At 37.8% G+C, this 19,532-nt stretch overlaps 2 protein-coding genes across 2 annotated transcripts in view; one reads left to right on the forward strand and one right to left on the reverse strand.

Annotated features, from left to right (window-relative positions):
- SREK1IP1 (SREK1 interacting protein 1) overlaps window positions 1-6,232 on the forward strand; it is a 56,082-nt gene extending 49,850 nt beyond the window's left edge. Inside the window, exon 5 of the mRNA XM_036887719.2 lies at window positions 662-6,232. Coding sequence (XP_036743614.1) covers window positions 662-851 — 190 coding nt within the window. The 3' untranslated portion in view covers window positions 852-6,232. The remainder of the gene's footprint in view (window positions 1-661) is intronic.
- On the reverse strand, window positions 6,232-18,984 carry SHISAL2B (shisa like 2B). Its single transcript, XM_036887718.2, has 3 exons — window positions 18,562-18,984; window positions 14,533-14,690; window positions 6,232-6,891 (listed from the first exon to the last, which is right to left on the reverse strand). Exons 1-3 carry the CDS (start codon window positions 18,750-18,752, stop codon window positions 6,755-6,757), a joined length of 486 nt encoding a protein of 161 aa, XP_036743613.2. The 5' UTR covers window positions 18,753-18,984; the 3' UTR covers window positions 6,232-6,754.
- Between the last annotated feature and the right edge of the window lie 548 nt (window positions 18,985-19,532).

A 19,532-nucleotide genomic window follows, 5' to 3' on the forward strand; every position in this document is an offset into this window, starting at 1 on the left:
GAATAATATTATAAAATAAAGTATAATGATGAATCATCCTCATTCATTTATATAGAGTATTCATGTAAAAGCATCTTTTCTGTAACTAGAAAAAATTATTTTGGAATACAGGTGTTCATCTGTCTCATTCTGCATCTTGAGGAATCAAGTACTTTTACTTGAAAAATCAAAAGAATTAACAAGAGAGCTTTTATTTTGCTAATTTTCAGCTTTTATCCATTTATATAATTATAGCCCTTTTAATATAATTGCATCCTTTTGTGGCTCTTTTAAGAGAATATATTTACAAGTTATTATATACACAAGTGAGTTGTGTATATAATAAGGCTGAGTAAATGCTGCATTGTTTGCCTTATAACACTCTGAAGGATACAACAGGATGAAAATGGAAAATCACAGGAAACACATTTCATCCTTACTGAATTTACAACTCATTACTAGGTTTGAGCAGAACAGAGATACTTGTTTTATCAGTTTATGTGGCCAAGTAGCAACAATTTTGAATTCAGCCTTGTAAGGAAATGCAGACATATAGAACACATTTTGAGTTTGTTTATACCCCTAACTTGCTCCAAGAAGGACTTAATACAGTTTGAATCTCATTTAATTTACCTATCAGCCATAAATACAGTTGTCAGTCAGTATGTATTATTGTTCCTAGGTCTTACTCATCCAGTTCCACTGAAGAGGACACTTCAAAACAAAAGAAACAGAAATATCAGAAGAAAGAAAAGAAAAAAGAAAAGAAGAGTAAGTCGAAAAAGGGGAAACATCACAAAAAGGAAAAAAAGAAGAGAAAAAAGGAAAAGCATTCTTCTGCATCTAACAGTTCTGAAATCTCCAAAAAGTAACTGGGATTTTGGCCTAAGCTATCAAATTTTTTAATTTGGTTTTGAAAATTATTTGACCTTCCTTAGAGTTTGCTGTATAATTATGCTTTGCAGTAAATCACAGCCTTTTCCATATGTATTCTTTTTCATATATGGGACCATTATCCTCTGGCAATATATTTCTAATGTGCTATGATTATAAAGTAGTGAATCAATCTTATTACTTGATATCCATGTACCAAGTATGGATAGTTGTATATAGAAAACATCATTTTTGGTACTTGTGTGTCTGTGTGAGCAGTGTTACTAGTTCATAAGTTGATTGTAAATGTCTTTACTACAGTCAACACAGGTAATCTACCTAGCAGTTAGTGAGTATTTCTGAATCAAGTGTCCACCTTCCAGTGATAAAATAAGGCAGGGGATAATGCTTTGCTCTAGACACTGAACAGTTTAATAGCTTTATATTCTTTGATAATGTTTAAAGATAGTGAAATTCTTCACTGTCGTTTTTAAATCTCTAGCCTTATTTTGGATGTCATAGGAGATGAAACTGCTTTATCTGTCTTGACTGGACTTTTTAAATGAATGGTGTTGGCAGGAAGATGATAATGAAAATATTTATTACAAAATTTCACCATTTTATGAAATACAGAGTTTCTAGTACCTGCCTCCTTTGTTTTTGTAACAATTAAAATATTTCTTCCACGTTTAAAAAAGACAAGTCTAGTTCAGCTTATTGGTAAGTCCCATAGAGATGATGCTGCGTTCGGCAGGGTTTTTAGAATAGACTCCTGGGTTGTTTTACTAATGTGCCATATTGGCATGTCTTAAAGTGATACCTCAACCACAGAACTTTTTATTTGAGAGGATGACAGCTAAATCTTCATTAGAACTGATTTGTATTATATTCGTTATGTACATTTTATGAAGCTTGTTTCTATGAGCAATATGGGAAATTTTTATAAATGCGAACATACATATTTATTTGTCTGAAATAATTTGTAGTTTTGAAGCAAGTCTCACATTGACTTTCTGGTTTCATAAGTGACCAGTTTGGGGTGTTTCTCACTTTTACTTCAGTCATAAACCTCAGGAGCAGTGACAAAAATTTAGGATTATGAATTTTATTCTGTACTTTTTAAAATTTAAGAGTCAGGCAATTACATCATGAATGTCTTTATATAACAATGAAAACTTTATATGAATAAGCAGTTTCAAACACATATTAGTAAATACAAATGTTTCTTACACTTTTAATTCCACATTGATCAGTGTTCCTTACTTTGCTTAAATACTTGGGTATCCCTTATGCCCAGTAAGTTAAATACTTACTATTGTAGCATCATTGAAAGTCAACAGTTAGCATGCACAGCACCAAAGATTGCAAGTACCTCACTGTGGTGCAGTTATAAATTTTTTAATTGGTAACCTATAGCCATGGCTGCAGGTGAATTTTTTATGGTGAAATCAGGTAAGTACACATAACCACCCAGGCTGGAAAGGTATACTGATTTTTCCTTCACCTAGCATGACCTCAGTAAGATTGGGGAAGCGTCATAACTTCTTTTAACATATACTTATCATGCTCAAATTGTAGGAAAGCCATGCCCCCATCCCTTAGTCTGGTATTATAGCCATGGAGGCCCTCACACTTCTAGCTTTTCAATAACCTCATTTAGTCATATGGCTTCCTCAAAAAGAAGTTCTCCTGTTTAAATAGTTAAATCAATTGTTTGGAGAGAAGCAGAGCTATTAGGGTCTTAAGGATTTGTTTTGCCTTTGCTATATTTTGTATATTTTTTGAACTGTACTTTATGAAAAATACAGTTCTTTGGTATCAAGATAAAAAAAGTTAAGGAAAAACACTTTAAAAAAACTGACTGGAAAATGCTACATGAAAAGGATAGCCTCATCCCACTGAGTGTGTAACATGATTAAAAATAATAATTATAGTGAAATAGTTAATGCAATTATTTGTAAGTTTTATTCATTGTAGAGCTTATAAATTGGCTCATTAGATGTATTTTCTGAATGGTGACATGATTAATAATGGTTCAGAAGAATTGTATAAAATTCAGCCCTCATTAACTAATATAGTTTGCAAAATAAAATATTATAATGCTCAGTAATTTTTCCCCTAGAAAAAATACTGGAATTATTAAGTAAATATCCCATAGTATGAGAATAATTTATGAAATATCTCATCTGATACTCATTTATTTTCCCTACAGTAATTTTCTTTTGAAGTGGTATTATTATTGGGATTGGATGCAAAACTCACTAATACATTTTAGGAGAAAAATTAGTGAAATTTCCTCTCAGGAAGTCTGTAACAGAAAGAAAACTGAATTTAATAGTAAAAATCTAAAAGTCCCGGCCTTTCTACCTACCTCTGTGACCTTCACAAAGTTATCTAGCATCTCTGCACCTTGGTGTCTTTCATCTGTAAAATATTGTACCAAATTATCTTTGAGATTCCTTCCAGTCCTTCATATATATGATTATCAATATTCTAGTAAAATTCAAGTTGTATTCATTTTAGAAATTGTTACAGATAAAAAGATAGCTTTCTATAATGGTAAAGGTTGAATTTATTAGTTTAACTGTTTAACATATTCATTTTAAGCAGATAATTGATATCTGGCTCACATTCTTACCACACAATTTGTGTCTTTTTTACTACATGCAGACAGAATTTATATTTGTATCTGTATTACCTTATCTGAACATTTTTGAGGTTGTTGCTTTTCGACTGATGGACCTACTCCCCACACAGTTTCCTGTCTCTTTTCTCCATATATGATCTGTTGGATAAAATCTCTGAGTTATCCTAGTTCTTCACACTTAATGCATACCTGTTTATGTCTTTGGTTCTCTGAGGCTGAAACATAAATAAATAAGGAATAAAACAAATGTATGTATATCTACTAGTCACTCAGTCTTAAAGCATCTAAGATTGTATAATCCTAGGTCACCTTCAATTACTAGGTTGAAGTTATTAATAGTGTTGATAAAATTGCCATTGAGTCCTTTCTTCGACATTTATTGAGTGTCCAGCATGGCAAACACTCTGCTAAGTACCACGGATACAGAGATTAATAAGACTCATTTACTTCCCTGAAGAGGTTCATAATCTAGTTAGTAGGAAAAATAGGAGAACATATCATCACATAATAAATGCAGTAACTGACCCAAATATGCGTTCATAGAAACACAGAAGGGTGCTTAATCTAGTCTAGGGAAGTTACCTAGAGGAAGTGAGGCTGAGGTGCATTTTGCTTGAGGATGAGGGTGGGAGTTATGGCAGTTCCTGACAAAGTGGGCACTGTGAACCAAGGCCACAATAGGAGAAGCTGGGGGTGGAAGTGTGTGCCAAGAAGTACAAGTAATACGTGAGACAGGAAGTGCTAAGAATTGCATCTACCATTCCCAGTTCTCAGGAACAGGAGAAGGAGGTCTTACATTCCATATTTGGGGGCTTGGACTTTAATCTGTAAGTGGTGAGACACTGTAAAATAGTTTTAAGGAAAGAAATGGCTTATTAGGGTTTGGTTTCATCCATTTCATAATCCAATTCCACGTTTTTAAAAGATGAAATTGCTCTCATTAGAGGACCCCAGAGAAAAGAATTAGAATCTTTTATGTCCTATTATTTGTACTTTTTCTACATCTGCTTGTCTAAGAAACTATTACCAAAAATTACACTTTTGTAGTGTATTTAAGGCTTCTAAAAAATGTATAAAGCTACTGTATTTTTTTATCAGACCCATCCCCAAAATTGCATGCATATGCACATACTTTGAAATGTGCTTTGCTTTTAATTTTATTTTAGATTATATTTACTGACTTAAATTCTGTCAGTGTTAGTATTTGTTAGGTCAAAATAAATTATCTAAAATATATTTTTTCAATGTACAGACTGCTGTAATTTGATAAGAGTTCTTTAAAAATATTTTATTCAATCTATGAAGCACAACTGCTTCATAGTTACAGAAACATACCCTTTGGTCTCCCTCAGGCAACCTGGCTCCGTAGGGAGTGCCTCAAGAACTCCAGCTGGTCCCAGTGCTGGGATTCAATCTTCTGGGCAGGTGGCATGCAAGAACAGTGTTTCTTTTGTGGGTGTGACAGTACTCCCACTTGCAAAGTCCAGCGCCTTCTGACCTCATGTGTCTCCGCCCAACTCCTCTAAAAACATGCAGAGTGCCAGAGAACAGGGATGCCTGTCCTAGAGCACAGCCCATGATGCCCCAGCCATCATACGGCACCCGTGTGGCCCATAGGTTAGGGGTCTGGGGGCCCATGGCCATACTGCTGGCCCTGAGTCCTCGGGTTTCCTTCTGTCACTTACGGCACCTGCCCTTGCCCTTGAGCAACAAAAGTAGAGCCCTATCAGTGCCTTAACTAGGCTTACTCAACCTAGATTTTCACCTAAGGCAACATCTAATTAGTAATAATTAGTATCTGTGTATCAAAACAGCCAATTTTCAATTTTTCTCAAGTCAAAGCTGGATATAAGATCACATACCCACAAATGCTTAACGTACTTTCACAAGAATGAATGAAAATTCTTCATGACTATATAAAGTATCATTTTTATAATGGATATATTAACTTTCAAACTTCATACATACCTTAAGCAGTTTATATTTTTAAACATTGGCAAAATTGTGCTCTTCTTGAAAGCAGTAGGATGTTGCAATAATGATCTAGAATTATGCTCTCAATATAGCCACATTTGGATATTTAAATTTAAATTAAATAAATAAAAATGTTTTTATTTCTTCAGTTGTACCAGCCACATTTCAAGTATCCAGTAGCCACATGTAAGTAGTGGCTACCATGCCACAGTGCAGATATAGAAAATGCATTTCCATCATTACAAAACTTCTGTTGGACAGTGCTGATCTTGAAGACATCCCCAGTTCATGGTAGAAATTGACAGCCTAATGATCAAAAGTTTCTAGCCCTGAGTCTTGCATACCCAAGAGCAATAAGGCATTAGGTTCTTTTTTTTTTCTATCAGATCTGAGAAGCTGTAATCAGCACATTTTGAAAGGCTATTCTTCCAAGTACAGAAACTATACATAACACAGTAGATGTGTTCAGCAGCTTAAGCTTAAAATTAATCCCTTTTTCCTATTGAGTTATAAAGCCAGGTCTGTATTCTTATACTAGGAATCATATTTATGAATAAAACCTTTTAAGACAATTATAATTTGTAGAGACTGTAGTTTTATTTCTAGATGTCTAAGTGGGATTACTGAAGTAGTCTTAGATGGGACCGGAGAATTTGTTTTGTAATTTTCATTACAGAAATTCCTTAGGCACTTTATTAGTAAAGGATTTTTGTTATGGCTGTCCCTTAGTATGCAGAAAATATTTATTATGCAGATTATACATTGTGATATATTTTGTTATTGGATGTTAGCTTTTATAAAGGCAATATATTCTTTGTGTGCCCAAGAAATCCTCTAAAAAAGGCTTCTAAGAGTCTTAACATGCCACCTCTAGGTTATAAGACTATTCCCCCTGAGATTTACCAGTCCAGTAACATCTCTTAGAAAATAACTGTTTCTAAGTAGCAAAAAATTGTGAAATGCTGGTCATGTGACATAGATTTTTCATTGTTATCTCAATAAATTTCTTTATCTGCGTTATTGATAAATTCTTTTATGTCTCCAGAAGTATTAGCATAATTTCCATGTAATGCAGAAACATCTTAATTAGCAAATAAAAGTAAACTTATACACATGAAACTCTATCAAAGACGTTAGTTTTTAATAAATTAATTGAATGATGAGAAATGCAGCTGTGTCTTGCTTTCTAAGTGGTAACTTTTTGAAAAGTATTACGAACTGTATTTGAAGTGTACTCTTTATTGCTCCATCTCTACAGTGAGCTTTTACAACACAGGATTTTTAATAATACACAGTGTTGATTTGTGTTTCATCCATTTTTTTTTCTTGAATTAAATCATCAGCTTCATAGGATGTTTCATTTGTTGAATTTGATGCTGCATTTGAATAGGGAGCTTTGGTTTTCCTATTTGAGTTGCCTGCAAATACACAAAACAAAATGAAATAATTATTTGAAATTATGACATAAAATTTGACCTTAAATTTTGTGCTCTAAGATAAATTTTGTAACAATGTTGAAATATGTCCTGAAAACACTATGTAAATGAGTGAGAACTGAATCACTTCAAAGTTGTTTTTGAGCATTTCCTCCTGAAAGTCAAATAAGGGAAATATTTAGTCACAGAAGTTTCATTTCTATGCTTACCTTTCTTTCTCCATGCTTCCACAGAAGAAATTACACATTTAATAAGAAAGTAACAATTTCTGGGTTGCTTCATGAAAGTGTGGCTGTCCCTATGCATAAAGTGGCCAAAAATATACTAACACCAATCACTGTAATTTGCAACACTGTTAAAGCAGTGACGTCATAATCAATTTACATATAATTTCAAAAAAGAACACATTTGTGGCACAATCCCATTCATTCATTCTATATGAGTTCAAAATACACAAGGGTACAGGAATATGGACCTTTCTGCTCATCAGAAGTTAAACTTATAGCAAAAAAAAAATTACAGCAAAAAAAAATTCTTCAACGAATGGTGTTAGAAAAGTTAATTGTGAAAATAATGTATCTCACATTTCACCATACAAATTTAAATAATAGATACATATGTAAAAGCAGTGGAAGAAATCATAGGAGTCACAAATGACTTCCTGTCATCAGGTCCACAGTCCAGTTCACAATCCACATCTTATTTCACCTCTCAGCAGCATTTTTTCCTTTCTGGGCTTCCAGGATGGCTCCCCTTCTAGACTCACTCCTGGGTCACCAGTGCTCCTCAGTCTCTCTTGTTGGTCCCTTGTCTTCTCCCAGGCCTCTTAGACTAGAAGTGCCTCTGGACTCAGCCATTGGTTCCTACTGCTGTCTCACTCCCTGATTAGTCTCACTAGTCACACAGTTGGTAACTCCCAGATATGTGTCTTTAATGTAGGCCTCTCCTGAACTGTAGACTCAGCCTCTTAGTGGACATCTCCACTTGGATATCTAATAGACATCTTCAGTTTAATCCAACACTGAAATCTGGATCACTCCCAGAAAAAAAGAAAAAAAACCCTACTCCATTTACAGTCTCCCTCTTCTCAACTGCTGACAACTCCCTGTCTCCAGCTGCTTAGGCCAGAAGCCTCAGTCTCCTTGATTCCTCTTTTTTCTCATACCTCATCCAAACCATCTGAAATCCTGCTGACTACACTTGTAAAGTACATCCAAAATCAGGCCACTTATCATCTTTACCACTCACAATGATTCTATTTTCAGTGCAACATTCAGTGGTCCTTTAAAACATAAGTCAAATCATGCCCTCTCCTCAGAACCCTCCATTTCACCCAAGGTCTACACGATCTCACACACACACACACACACATACCATTCACCTCTCTGACTTCATCTTTTTCTACTTCATTCACCCCCTCATTCATTCCAACCTCTTTGGTCAAATAAGGCACATTGCAGCCACAGAGCCTTCACACTGGTGTTCACTCTGGCCGGTATGCTCTCACCCCCAGATAATCTGCATGGCAACTCCCTCATTTTCAGTCCTTGCTCAAAAGTCACCTCTTCAATTGGGTCAAAACACTGCATTTAAAATTGAAACCTAGATCCCCTATTCCCAACCCCTTTTGCTCTCCATTTTTCCCCATAGCATTTATTTTCTGATATGTAATTTATAAATTTATTACTCTTATCATGTATTATCTATCTCCCCTCACTAAAATGGAAGCACCACATGCTAGAGATCTTTCACAATTTTATTGACTGATGATGTGTCTGGGAAAAAAATGCCTTGTACGTAGCTAGTGTTGTGTAAACATTTGTTGAATGATATAATGAATTAAAGTATGAGACTGAAAGTTTGATGTAATAAAAACTTTAAAATTGTGGGTGGCAAAAACAAAGCCAACTGGGAAGAAAAGTTTAGGACGAATGATTCATGTCTAAGGTCTTACATGTCAGTATAAGGTCTTATCTGAGGTTCTTACATATCAATATATAAAACATTAACACCCACATTAGTGGGTGAAAATATGGACCAAAGAAATCATGACTAATAAACATGAAATATCTTCAGTCTTACCAGTCCAAAAGAAATGTAAGTTCAAAAGGTAATATACCATTTTTCATGTCTCACGCACACAAAAAGTGCTCTTTCATGGCCAATGGTGTGACATGACGGGAATATAAAATGGTAAAACACTTTTTTTTAAAGTCTGAAGTGTTCCTGCTGGAAATGCAATTTTAACATGAAGTTCTCAAGGAAACTGACAGAGATGAGATCTCAAATTTATATACAAAGATGTTCACTGGTTATTTTCAATTCTAAAATATATAAGTACCTTAAATTTCCAATTGTAAGTTATTGTGTACAAAGTATCATAAAAAGATGATTTCTAAGAAAACTTTAATCACATGGAAATTGCTCAGAATACAATGTTAAGTGAGAAAGGACACAAAACTACCAGCAGTACAATAATAGTTAATACTTGTTTAGCATCTACTATCTGTCAGCTTCTCTCTGCTTGAAATCCTTCAGAATCAAATCTGAGCTTCTTGGTTAGGTTTAGGATCCAGCGCTGCTTTGTTCTCCCAGCTCAGCTTGCCCCTCCCCTTCCTTATACCTGGCATTTGAGATACACAGAAATACAGGGTCCAGGTTCCCCAAACTTGCCCTGCTCTCTTTTCGCCCAAGCCTTTGCACACACTCTTCCAACTGCCTAGTGTCCTTTACACTCCAATCTCCTTTGTTTGAGTAACTCTTAACTTGTCCTACAGGTTTTAGAAAAATCTAATCCAAACCTTCCTAAAGGGAAGGGGGAAACCCTTGGTTAAGAGATTCTACTATAGGAAGTAGCTACTTCGTGCCATCTAGCCTATCTTCTTGGTAAGACTGTTTCGTTCTTCTTCTTTTTTTTTTTCTTTAGCTAAGTCTAAGCCTTACCTTTAAGTGTGTTGATACTACCTGGCTTTCCCCATTTATAAGTAATTGTATAGACTGCTTTATAGGAACCAATCAGGATATCCCCCACTGTGGGATAATTTCATAATTCAACACTCAAAGGGCAATATTATTTACAAGTTTTGAAGAACGATGCCTCACTATAGCTCCCAGATCCTTCCCACAGGACTGAAATGTGTGGTATTGTTCTCTGGACTAATATTAAAAGTATAAGATTAAAATACAGGTGTTACAGTGGTATAATGTATGGCTTCATTTCATTACTTTTCTTCTGAACTTTTTTGGTGGCAAAATAAATGTTCTACTTCTAAATATCCAATCACAATGTTTTGACCAAATCACCTGATCTTGGAAAATTAAGCTGTTGTAGGCATAACATTGTCTAGCCTGGCAAGTAGCTCTTTGCTCAATCAGCAAGCAAAGCTGTTTAAAATAAATCCAGCAGGGAAAGCTGGCATGAATACTGGATGGACTGATAAATCCTTGATTTGCAAAGACTTTTTGAAAAATCAAATTTAACTACTATATATTTAAGTAAAGAAATATATATATACGGAGGCCCTTGAAACTGTTTTCCTCAAGTAACATTTGAAAAGCAAAATGTTTGCAGGTTTATTTTTCTTTTGTTTAGCATTGTTTGTACTCTACAGTATCACAGCAGGTAAAGGTAAACAGATCAAGGATATGAGATGTAAATCAGTTTAATATTATCTGGGTGGCATTTTTATTTTATGTAAACACTTCTTTAAACATCTAAAATTTTAGTATTTTATTGGAATTCATGGAAGTCTGAAAACTGCTGGTTAGTTCAAGTCCTTCATGTTTTCCAAGCTTTTCATATAGATTCATAATATTTTAATCAGATTTTGAAGGTGCTTTTATCTACTTTATCAAATAGAGTTTTTGTTTTGTCTTTTTTTTTTTTAATGGGAAATGAATTCAGGAAGTTACTTCCTAGCTTAGGGGTTCTCTCTAAGTCATCTCCATTCTGACACATCCAGTAGTTTCCATTATGCATTTTTCTGGCATCAACTGAAAGAGTTTACCTAACCTATCTACTGACCTCTGAGGTTTTAAAAGTTTGCAAAAATACATTCCAGTATTACAGATTTTCTTCATCTAAAACTTTTGAAGACTTCCATTCTCTGGCCCTGACTCTGTTTCCTGGGCTACTGGACCCTTCTAACCAGTGTAGGTACAAAGATAATTCCTTAGAATGGCTTCTTAAGGCCAGGCAGTTCCCCTAACAAAACCAACTGGCTATTCAAACAAAAATGATTTGTTATAAACACCATACTGACATCATTTGAAACAGGAGCTTTGATGAACAAGTTAACGCCCCTGGTATTCACTCTCTTCCTGCTGCTCATAAAAATCCAAAGGTGCTTTCAGTGTGTATCCCTCTGATGAAGTAGAATAATTGGACATAAGGAAAAACAACTGCAATGAGTGGGGCTACAGTGATAACAGAGTCGAAGTAACCACGTCCCTTAGGGATAATTTTAAAAGAGAAAAAAAAGGGAAAAATCTCAGCAACCTCACCTTTTCTTGGTTTTGCTTTAATAGAACCTAATTTCTCAACCAACAAATCAGGGATAAAAGCAGCAGGCTCTTTTTGGTGACAAGGTTACAACATAGATTCAATTTTAAATAAGAAATCTGTAATTCCACTGAGCTCCCAAGGGATTTGTTCCACATCAAGGGTGTTTCTTCTTCAATTCCTTGCTTCCCTTACCTAGCACAGATGGCCAAGGCCCAAACCACTGCTATTCCGTGGGATGACTTTAGTTGCTCTTTCTGCTGCTCCCACCCCATTTTCATTCTTCTTTATTTTTTCTCTGATCATCATGTAGATCTCAATCTTCTTTAATCCTATACCTCTCAGACTGGCATTTAAATTAAAACTTTGGCCTTTGTGAAGAGTTAAATCCAGTTTATCAAATAAAATCTTCCCATCTGTGGTTGACTCTTAAGAACAGTTTATAAGAAAGAAGTGGTAACTGGTGAAATGTTCTGATTTTCCTGAAGCAATGTTTACTTATTTGCAAACATTTTATGATGTTCCTAATCTTTAAGGCATTTCTTAAATGTAATAACGATTTGTTTTCTCCATAGCTAGAAACTGTGCATCTCTTCCTAGGTGTAAGAATCTCTGGTATAGAATGTGCATATTTAACAACAGGTACAGCAATGTTTTTAAATTATCACTTCAAAGGATCATGTTCCAACATAAACCATTTTCTCTTCCTGTTCCAGTAACATTTGGATTACTTATTTTGTTTTGGGCTCTCTACTATATCTGATTTGGTTAAAATCAACCCAAGGGACCAAAATCACTTCATTTGAAAGCAGCAGGGAGGCAGTGGTCATATAAAAGCCTGCCTTGCCAACAGCAAGCAGTCAGGAAAGGTAAACTGAATTAGTTTGCTGACTTGATAAACATAATGTTTTTGAGAAAGGCAGAGTGGAGACATTTCACTGCAGGAAAGCAGCCTCATCTAACTACACAGGAAGTGCATTAATGGGTATCCTTAGCTAAACAGCAGTAAGACAAGACTTGAATCAGAAAGTCAACTAATCCTGTTACTAGTTCTCAGAGCTAACACAAAGTAACAGGCTGGCTGAGGTGAATCAGGAAAAATAACCAATTTGTATTTAGCACAGTGCACTGTGTAGAGAAGGCACTCAGTGAATGTTTGATGACTATAATGGTGACAGTAAACATGCTCCTTTGATCACTGACAGTAGAAGTACACTGACACTCCATTCAATTCACTCAGCAAACACTTGTTAAGTTTTATGGCACTAGGGAGACAATAGGGAGCAAACATGACCAAAATTACTGCTTTCCTGGAATTTACTTTCTAGTTGGAATGGAAAAAAGTAGACAATAGATAACCAAAATATATAATATATTAGTGGTAAATACTTAGTAGAAAAATAAAGCAGGCAGCAGGTGTGAAAGTTGAATGGGAATTAAAAATGCAGAGTGATCAGGGAAGAACTTCCTGGGAAGGTGACTCTTAGTAAAGATGTAAAGAAAGTGCAAGTGTAAGTTCTGCAGGTATCTAAGGGGAAAGCACTCTAGATAATGATGACAGCATATACAAAGGCCCTGAGGCAGGAGTTTCAAGGAACAGCAAAGAGGCCAGTGTGGCCAGGCATAAGCAAATGAGAGAACTAAGGGTGAAGCAGGCAGAGCACAAAGGCCCTCATAAGTCACAATGAAGATGGCCATACCTTCTGAGATGAGAGTGATTAGGGTGTAAAGCAGAGTGACATGATCTGACGGGTTTTATAGGCTCACTCTGGCTGCTCTGTGGAAAGTAGACAGCAAGGGAACAAGGGCAGAGCAGGAAGAGGAGCTATTTATTTTAAAATGTGGTGCCTGGGGTTTGTGATTTTAACAAGCTCCCTAAGTGATCCTTATGCACAATAAAATTTAAGACCTGCTACTTGAAATTATCTAAGTAATCAAACCACAAATTGATTTTACAATCTGATTATTTGATAAACACTAAACCACTGCTTTATTTGCTTTTGGAGAAACCAGATCTAAGCCACTGGACTAAACTCAGCTCACAATCTATTAATTCGGCCATGCAATCTCCAAACAGTGCTTCAGGAAGAGAACTCCAAAGGGATCTTGGTCAGCCTGTGAGCAAGATCTGCTCTACAGACAAGGAAACTAGAACCGATGCAATCATGCAATGGCAGTGTGTTTGAGAAGGTCCCAGACCATGTACTCCATAATAAATATGGTTCATGATTCAGCTAGAATGGAGCATACAGGCAGGGAATTTTTGAAGTTTTTTTTTTAAGTTTTCCATTTTATTTTTTTAAAGTTATTGAGCATATGTTTCTTATTATGTGTGTGTGTGTATATATATACATGTATATATACACAATCATATTATAGGTATATACTATATAGTCTAAATTTTTATTAAAATATGCTCTAAATATATATATCAAAATAAAATTCATGATTACTACTTTTAAATACACTAGTAGAAATTTATATTCACAATATTTTAACAATTCTTTGTGATTTTTATAACAATTAGCATTTGTGAAGCACTTTATAATTGAGATAGAGACCCAGCTTCATAAACCATACATAAAGATTTATAGTCACACTACACACACACACACACACACACATATCATAATGTAATTCATTATGAATTCAAGAACAAAAAATTTTTTTCTATTTCTTTTATGTGCCTCCTCCAATTCTGCCTACCATAGGCTTAACTAACTGACTGATCTAGAGTGATAAAACATGGAGAATTATCAGATATTTTGTTCCTCTATTTTTATGACTTTTTTGGCTCCATCAAAAACGAAATTTAAAACTTCAAAGAGGATAAAACCTTTATATCTGAAATAGACATAAATATATTAAGGTAGGTTTATTGGATCAATGTATTATTGTCCACAAGAACATTTACATCCTGCCATTATTTTTCCTGGGGCACAATTTCTCTAAGGCATTTCATCATTAAAGCCTAATTTAATGTGACTTTTTAAATAAAGACACATAATACATTGAATTTTAAAAAAGCATTCATTGTTAAAAGGTCTGATCTGTTACCCAGGTAGAGGTTATTTTTGTAGTAGAGTACAGGCAGTTGGCTACAAATAATGGATACTGATTACCTTCTTGAGTGGAAGAAGCCTCCAGGTGTTGAAGTTTAAGGCCAGTGTCTAATCTTCGAGGCTTTGTATACATAAATAAATAGCAAAGGACACAGACGCTGACGAGAAAGGCAAGTAAAACGAGGGCAGCAATTCCCAATCCAATCAGGGCACCAATGCTGAGGAAAACAGAAAAACATTGTGACTGTCACACAAACTGGTCTGCACATCAACTAAAGAGAAGATGTAGATATTGTTAATCCTTGCTTCAGTCACTCAAAATCAAATTGCATTTTAATATAAACAGTATATGATTGAAATCTATGGCTCACCTTTTTCTACCACCAAAGTCTTATGTTTTGCTGTACATTTATCTATTAATATTAGTATAGAATACCATGTAAATCCATATTACAGGTAAAAGGTCACATGATTCTCTAGGGATAGTTCAAAAACATCTCAATTAAATAAACCTCTATTACTAATGTAATTTAAGAGGAAAGATCAGGTTCACCAATGAAAGATGAATAGAAAAATATTTACTTTTGCAAAAGTAGTGAAGCAAATGTTTACCAGAAATGTAGCATTTTTCTTTTGGTGACATGTATGGGAGATATCATTTACTAACATACAAAGCCCCAACTATTACAAAAGCAAAGCAGTGTTTATGACATTTACATAAAATTCATGATCAGTCTGTGTTTTCCCTTTCTAAAACAGCATAACACCAGAAGCTTCCACCATTAAAGGGAACCCTTGTACTTTTCTCTAAAAATAAAGTGAATAATTGATATTATTTGCTGTGTACTAGTATAATAATTCCTTCTGATACAGTCATGTATAAGGCTAACTATTCTGAGAAATAACAGTCTTCATAAACCTGTGAACTTAATACTTTTAAGTGGGAAAAGGTACTTGGAGAAAAGGAGAATTATCTTAAAAGACAAATATGCAAACATGTACTTTGAACCATACATATGGTTCATACATACATGTAGGTATGTAAATATGTATAATTAGATTTAAAGCTGCTCAAGAGCACATACTCCTGTTGATTCTCCCAGTGTTGTGCACACTTACAAAAGTGTTTAATAAAGTACTCAGTTTGTAGTAAATATTCCTTAAATGGAAGTAAACAATAATTGCTTATTGATCCACTTGTAGTAACTGAAAAGTAATCATCAATGCAAAAGTGATGATCACTGGGAATTAGTGATCTTTTTCTTCATCATCTTCCTGGCTTGTCTTCAGGCTTCTGCTATTTCCCAGAGGTTAGGGCCCTGAAAATTTTGACGTGTACCAAAGGGAGGCAAGGGAGCATTTATCCAGCCATGCTAGGTGTGTGCCACCGCTTTGGGAGGAAGGAGAACAGAATTAAAATTGAGGGGCTAAGCTCAATGTCATCCCACTTATCGTTGATGTCAGGCAATTGCACCCCTGTGATTTAGAGAATGCCTCCTGAACCACAGACATGGAGTCAGGCTTCCAGAGGTTCTTGTGGTTGGTGTGTTAATTCAGGCCAGTTCTCCAAGCCCTGCACGCAAGGGAAGACTGGGCAATTTTGTGGCCAGAGTGAGTATATAGTTAGATACTTAAAGTGGAGTTTGCCCTCACTTGGTACACTCTCTTCCGAGGGGTCGACTCCCTGGCTCTGGGAACTGCTTTTTCAAGTTGGTTTGCACTGAAGCTAACTTTTGCAAACTGTACATGTCAGGGAGGGTTAGGATTTTACACAGACACATGGGAATGTAATCCACTTAATTAACATTATCTGCTGCATGAGGCTAGACATCTGGAAAGCTTCCTGAAATGAGAACCCAGTTAATAAAAAAATCCTCAAAGCAAAAAAGTGATTTAGTCAATTTAAAAGTACAATTGTCAATTAAATTCAACATACATACTGTGGATGTTTGGCCACATGATCTGAAGGGAAAGCAGAAACAAAGCATGCTATTTCTGCTTTCTGTTACAAAAGGAGGCTCTACATAATCTTGATGAACTATTTCAATGTCACATTTCCGCTTTATGTGTATAAAACTCCAGATAAAGATGGAGCTCTAGGAATCTCCTAAATTATCATTTCAACAAATACGTATGGAACTCCTAGGTCCTGAAGAAGGTTACCAAAGGGAGCCTAAGAGGTTAGGGATTTGCAAGAGAAGAAATGATGAGAGTAGGCCAGACTCAGAAAAGGGAGAACTACCCTTTCCTCACAGCACCACATGGCACTTTGCTTTTCACTCCCTTCTCCAGCAGCTGCAGAATCTCAGAACAAATGCTAATGACTTCTGAAATATTTTTCACAGTTGGACTATTTTAAATGAGGGATGGAGAGCAAAGAATATGAGGGAAATGAGCTCCAAATGTTTACCTTCCCATTGTGTTCTCAGAGCTCAATAACTAACAAGAATCCCAGGTTTCACATTGCCAACAGATACCATCACTTTTAATGATTTTTATCTTTCCCAAGAATTGAGCGGCACTGTCCATTCTGTCAGTGCTGAATGAAGACCCCAGCAAGCAGTTTATTCTTGTGTGCCCTCATAAACCTTAGAAAGGCTTTATACCCTCTGCTGCTTGTCACTTTGGAACTATTCAGGGATGAGAATCCCAGGCACTTCTCCAACTGAGTTTGACTTAAGAGTTGCCAGTCTCTGCTGGAGGTGCTGCCACCATTATTAACACCTCCAAAAACTCAGAACTGAGTAGCTATGTCATTTTGCAAGAGGCCAGATAACATGCCAGGGCAATATAGATTGCTCCCAAATGACAGGGATAAGCTGTCACTTTTTTCTGAGCTTGTGCCTCCCTCTGGCACAATGCAACTTTGTTAGCTGAACTTACTGGTAAGTGAGCAGTCCTTTTGAGATTTTTTTTTGAAACTTGTTAATACATAAAAAAATTATTTTACTGTTCCCCCAAAAAACATTGAAAGTCATTTTGCTGTACACTTGGCATATGTGCCAAATTCTGGATCATGCTAGGAGACTGGGAACAATAATGCTCTTCTTAGTACCACAGTCTCTCTCTGTCCAGACATAAGCTAATTGGTTTTTAAGAAACAATTTAAGGTGGATAGGAGTCTTCATGTATAATCCTGACACCCTATTTATTATCCAGGCAAATTAAAGAACCAAGTTCAAAGTCTGCAATCCTTGGGAATGAAAAGGGGTTGTGGGGGGAAAGCACTTTGTAATGAAAATGTCTGCATAAATACCAGTTGGAATGAATAAAATTCTCATCTTAGGGAAAAGAGGCAAGACACCACCTTAGAAAATCTCTTCACTTTCCATCAATGGCCAAACGGTTCAGGTGTTGAGAAAAGGGGGTGTCCTAGAGAGGTTCTATAAAGCGTGCAATCATAGCAACTAAAACTGCCCCTCTGTGGCTCTCCAGTTAGGTGGAGAACAATGACAGGGCATCTGAAACGGAGAAATTATCAAGCCCTGTCGCACGTGGAAACACACACACACCTTTTTGATATTTTTAAGAATACAGCCAAATCTTTCTCACCCCCAAAGAGATTTAAAATATCTGATCTTTGGTTAATGCCTTAAAATGAGTCCCACAGAACCCCTTTCTCTTCAAATGCATCAAGTGGCCAAACAAGTCAAAAAGCGAATTAAAACCTCCTTCTTTGGGTGCCTTCTCTCTCAGCAGGCAAAGCCGCCGGCCTGGGACTGGTCCCAGGCCGAGAGGGGCAGTGCTCTCTGGCGGGGCGGCCGCGGAACCGAGCGGGGCCGACGGGGCGACACTGGGTGCGCCCTGAGCGCTGAGCCCGCGCTTTTCCCGCGCCGTCTCGCCTCGCCCGGGATCCCCAGGCGGATGCCCACCTCTGGCGCCCGCAGCCAGACCCTCGCCCGGCAGGGACGACCCTGAGCGGGTCCCGGGCCCCGGGAGCTCCGAGCCGGGCGAGTTCGTCTGCAGGGCCCTCGCCTGCCCTCGGGGTCCTCTCGGAGGGACCGGACCTGAGCGGGTGGCGGGGATGCCGGAGCCCTCCCTCCGCCCCGCGTGGCCGTGCTCGTCCTCCCGGCCCCCGGCCTGGCCCACCTGAGGCTCCACATGTAGCTGTGCTTGTAGGGAAAGTAGCTGCCCGGCTCGCTGCAGCAGTACTTGAGGTCGGCGAAGCCGCAGCAGTAGAGCAGGGCGGCCCCCTCGCCGGGCCGGGGGCACTCGAAAGGCTCCACGAAGCTGTGGTTGAGGCTGTAGTAGCCGGAGCACACGCGGTTCGCCTCGCCCATCGCGGCCGCTGCGGGCAGGGGCGCGCGAGGCCCCCGATCCGGCCGGGACCTCGCGGGTCCCGCTCGCCTCCTGGGATCTGGGCCCCGCCGGCCCGGGCGGTCGGCCTTTGCGGGCCTGCTCCGCTCCCCCCGCCCCCCGTCCACATGCAGTCTGGTCGCTTTGCCCGCGCTTCTCGCTCTCGCTGCTGAGTGGTCCTTTCACCTGCCGGTCCCGGCCCTGCCCCTTGTCGCCCTCTCCCTTCGGCCGCTTGCTGCACGCTCTCCCGCCTCCCCTCCACCTTCCCCCACTTCGTCAACAGCCTGGGGGGCGTAGCTGTTCCCACTCCATGCCAGCAAGAGATTTTACCTGAAGGAAAAGTGGAGGCTTAGGACATGTCTGCCGCCTGGACAGATGCAGCCAAAGTTGGGATCAGTTTGCCAGGGGTCCGGGCAAATTGAGCGGGGCTGGGGGAGCTTCCCCACCACGGGCCATTCACCCACGGAGGGCGGAGCGGGCAGAACAAAAGGCCCTGGACTACGGGGGTGGGGGATGTTGAGAAGGCCCCCTCTTCTTCTCTGAGAAGTACACGCGTAACATTATAAAATCGGCCAATTTAAACACAAAGATAAAGAATAAAATTTTCTGCAGAAGCTAGAAGTGCATTCTATATTCGGTTAACGTGGAAAGGGAAGGTAAGCCAAGAGATTCAGGTAAAGAGAGAGAGAACTTTTTGGAGAGGCAGGCAGGAGGAGAAGGCGGTGGCGAAGGAGATAGAAAGAGACCAGCAGGTTTAAAGCACT

This window comes from Manis pentadactyla, chromosome 2 (assembly GCF_030020395.1).
Source record: "Manis pentadactyla isolate mManPen7 chromosome 2, mManPen7.hap1, whole genome shotgun sequence".
NCBI lineage: Eukaryota > Metazoa > Chordata > Mammalia > Pholidota > Manidae > Manis > Manis pentadactyla.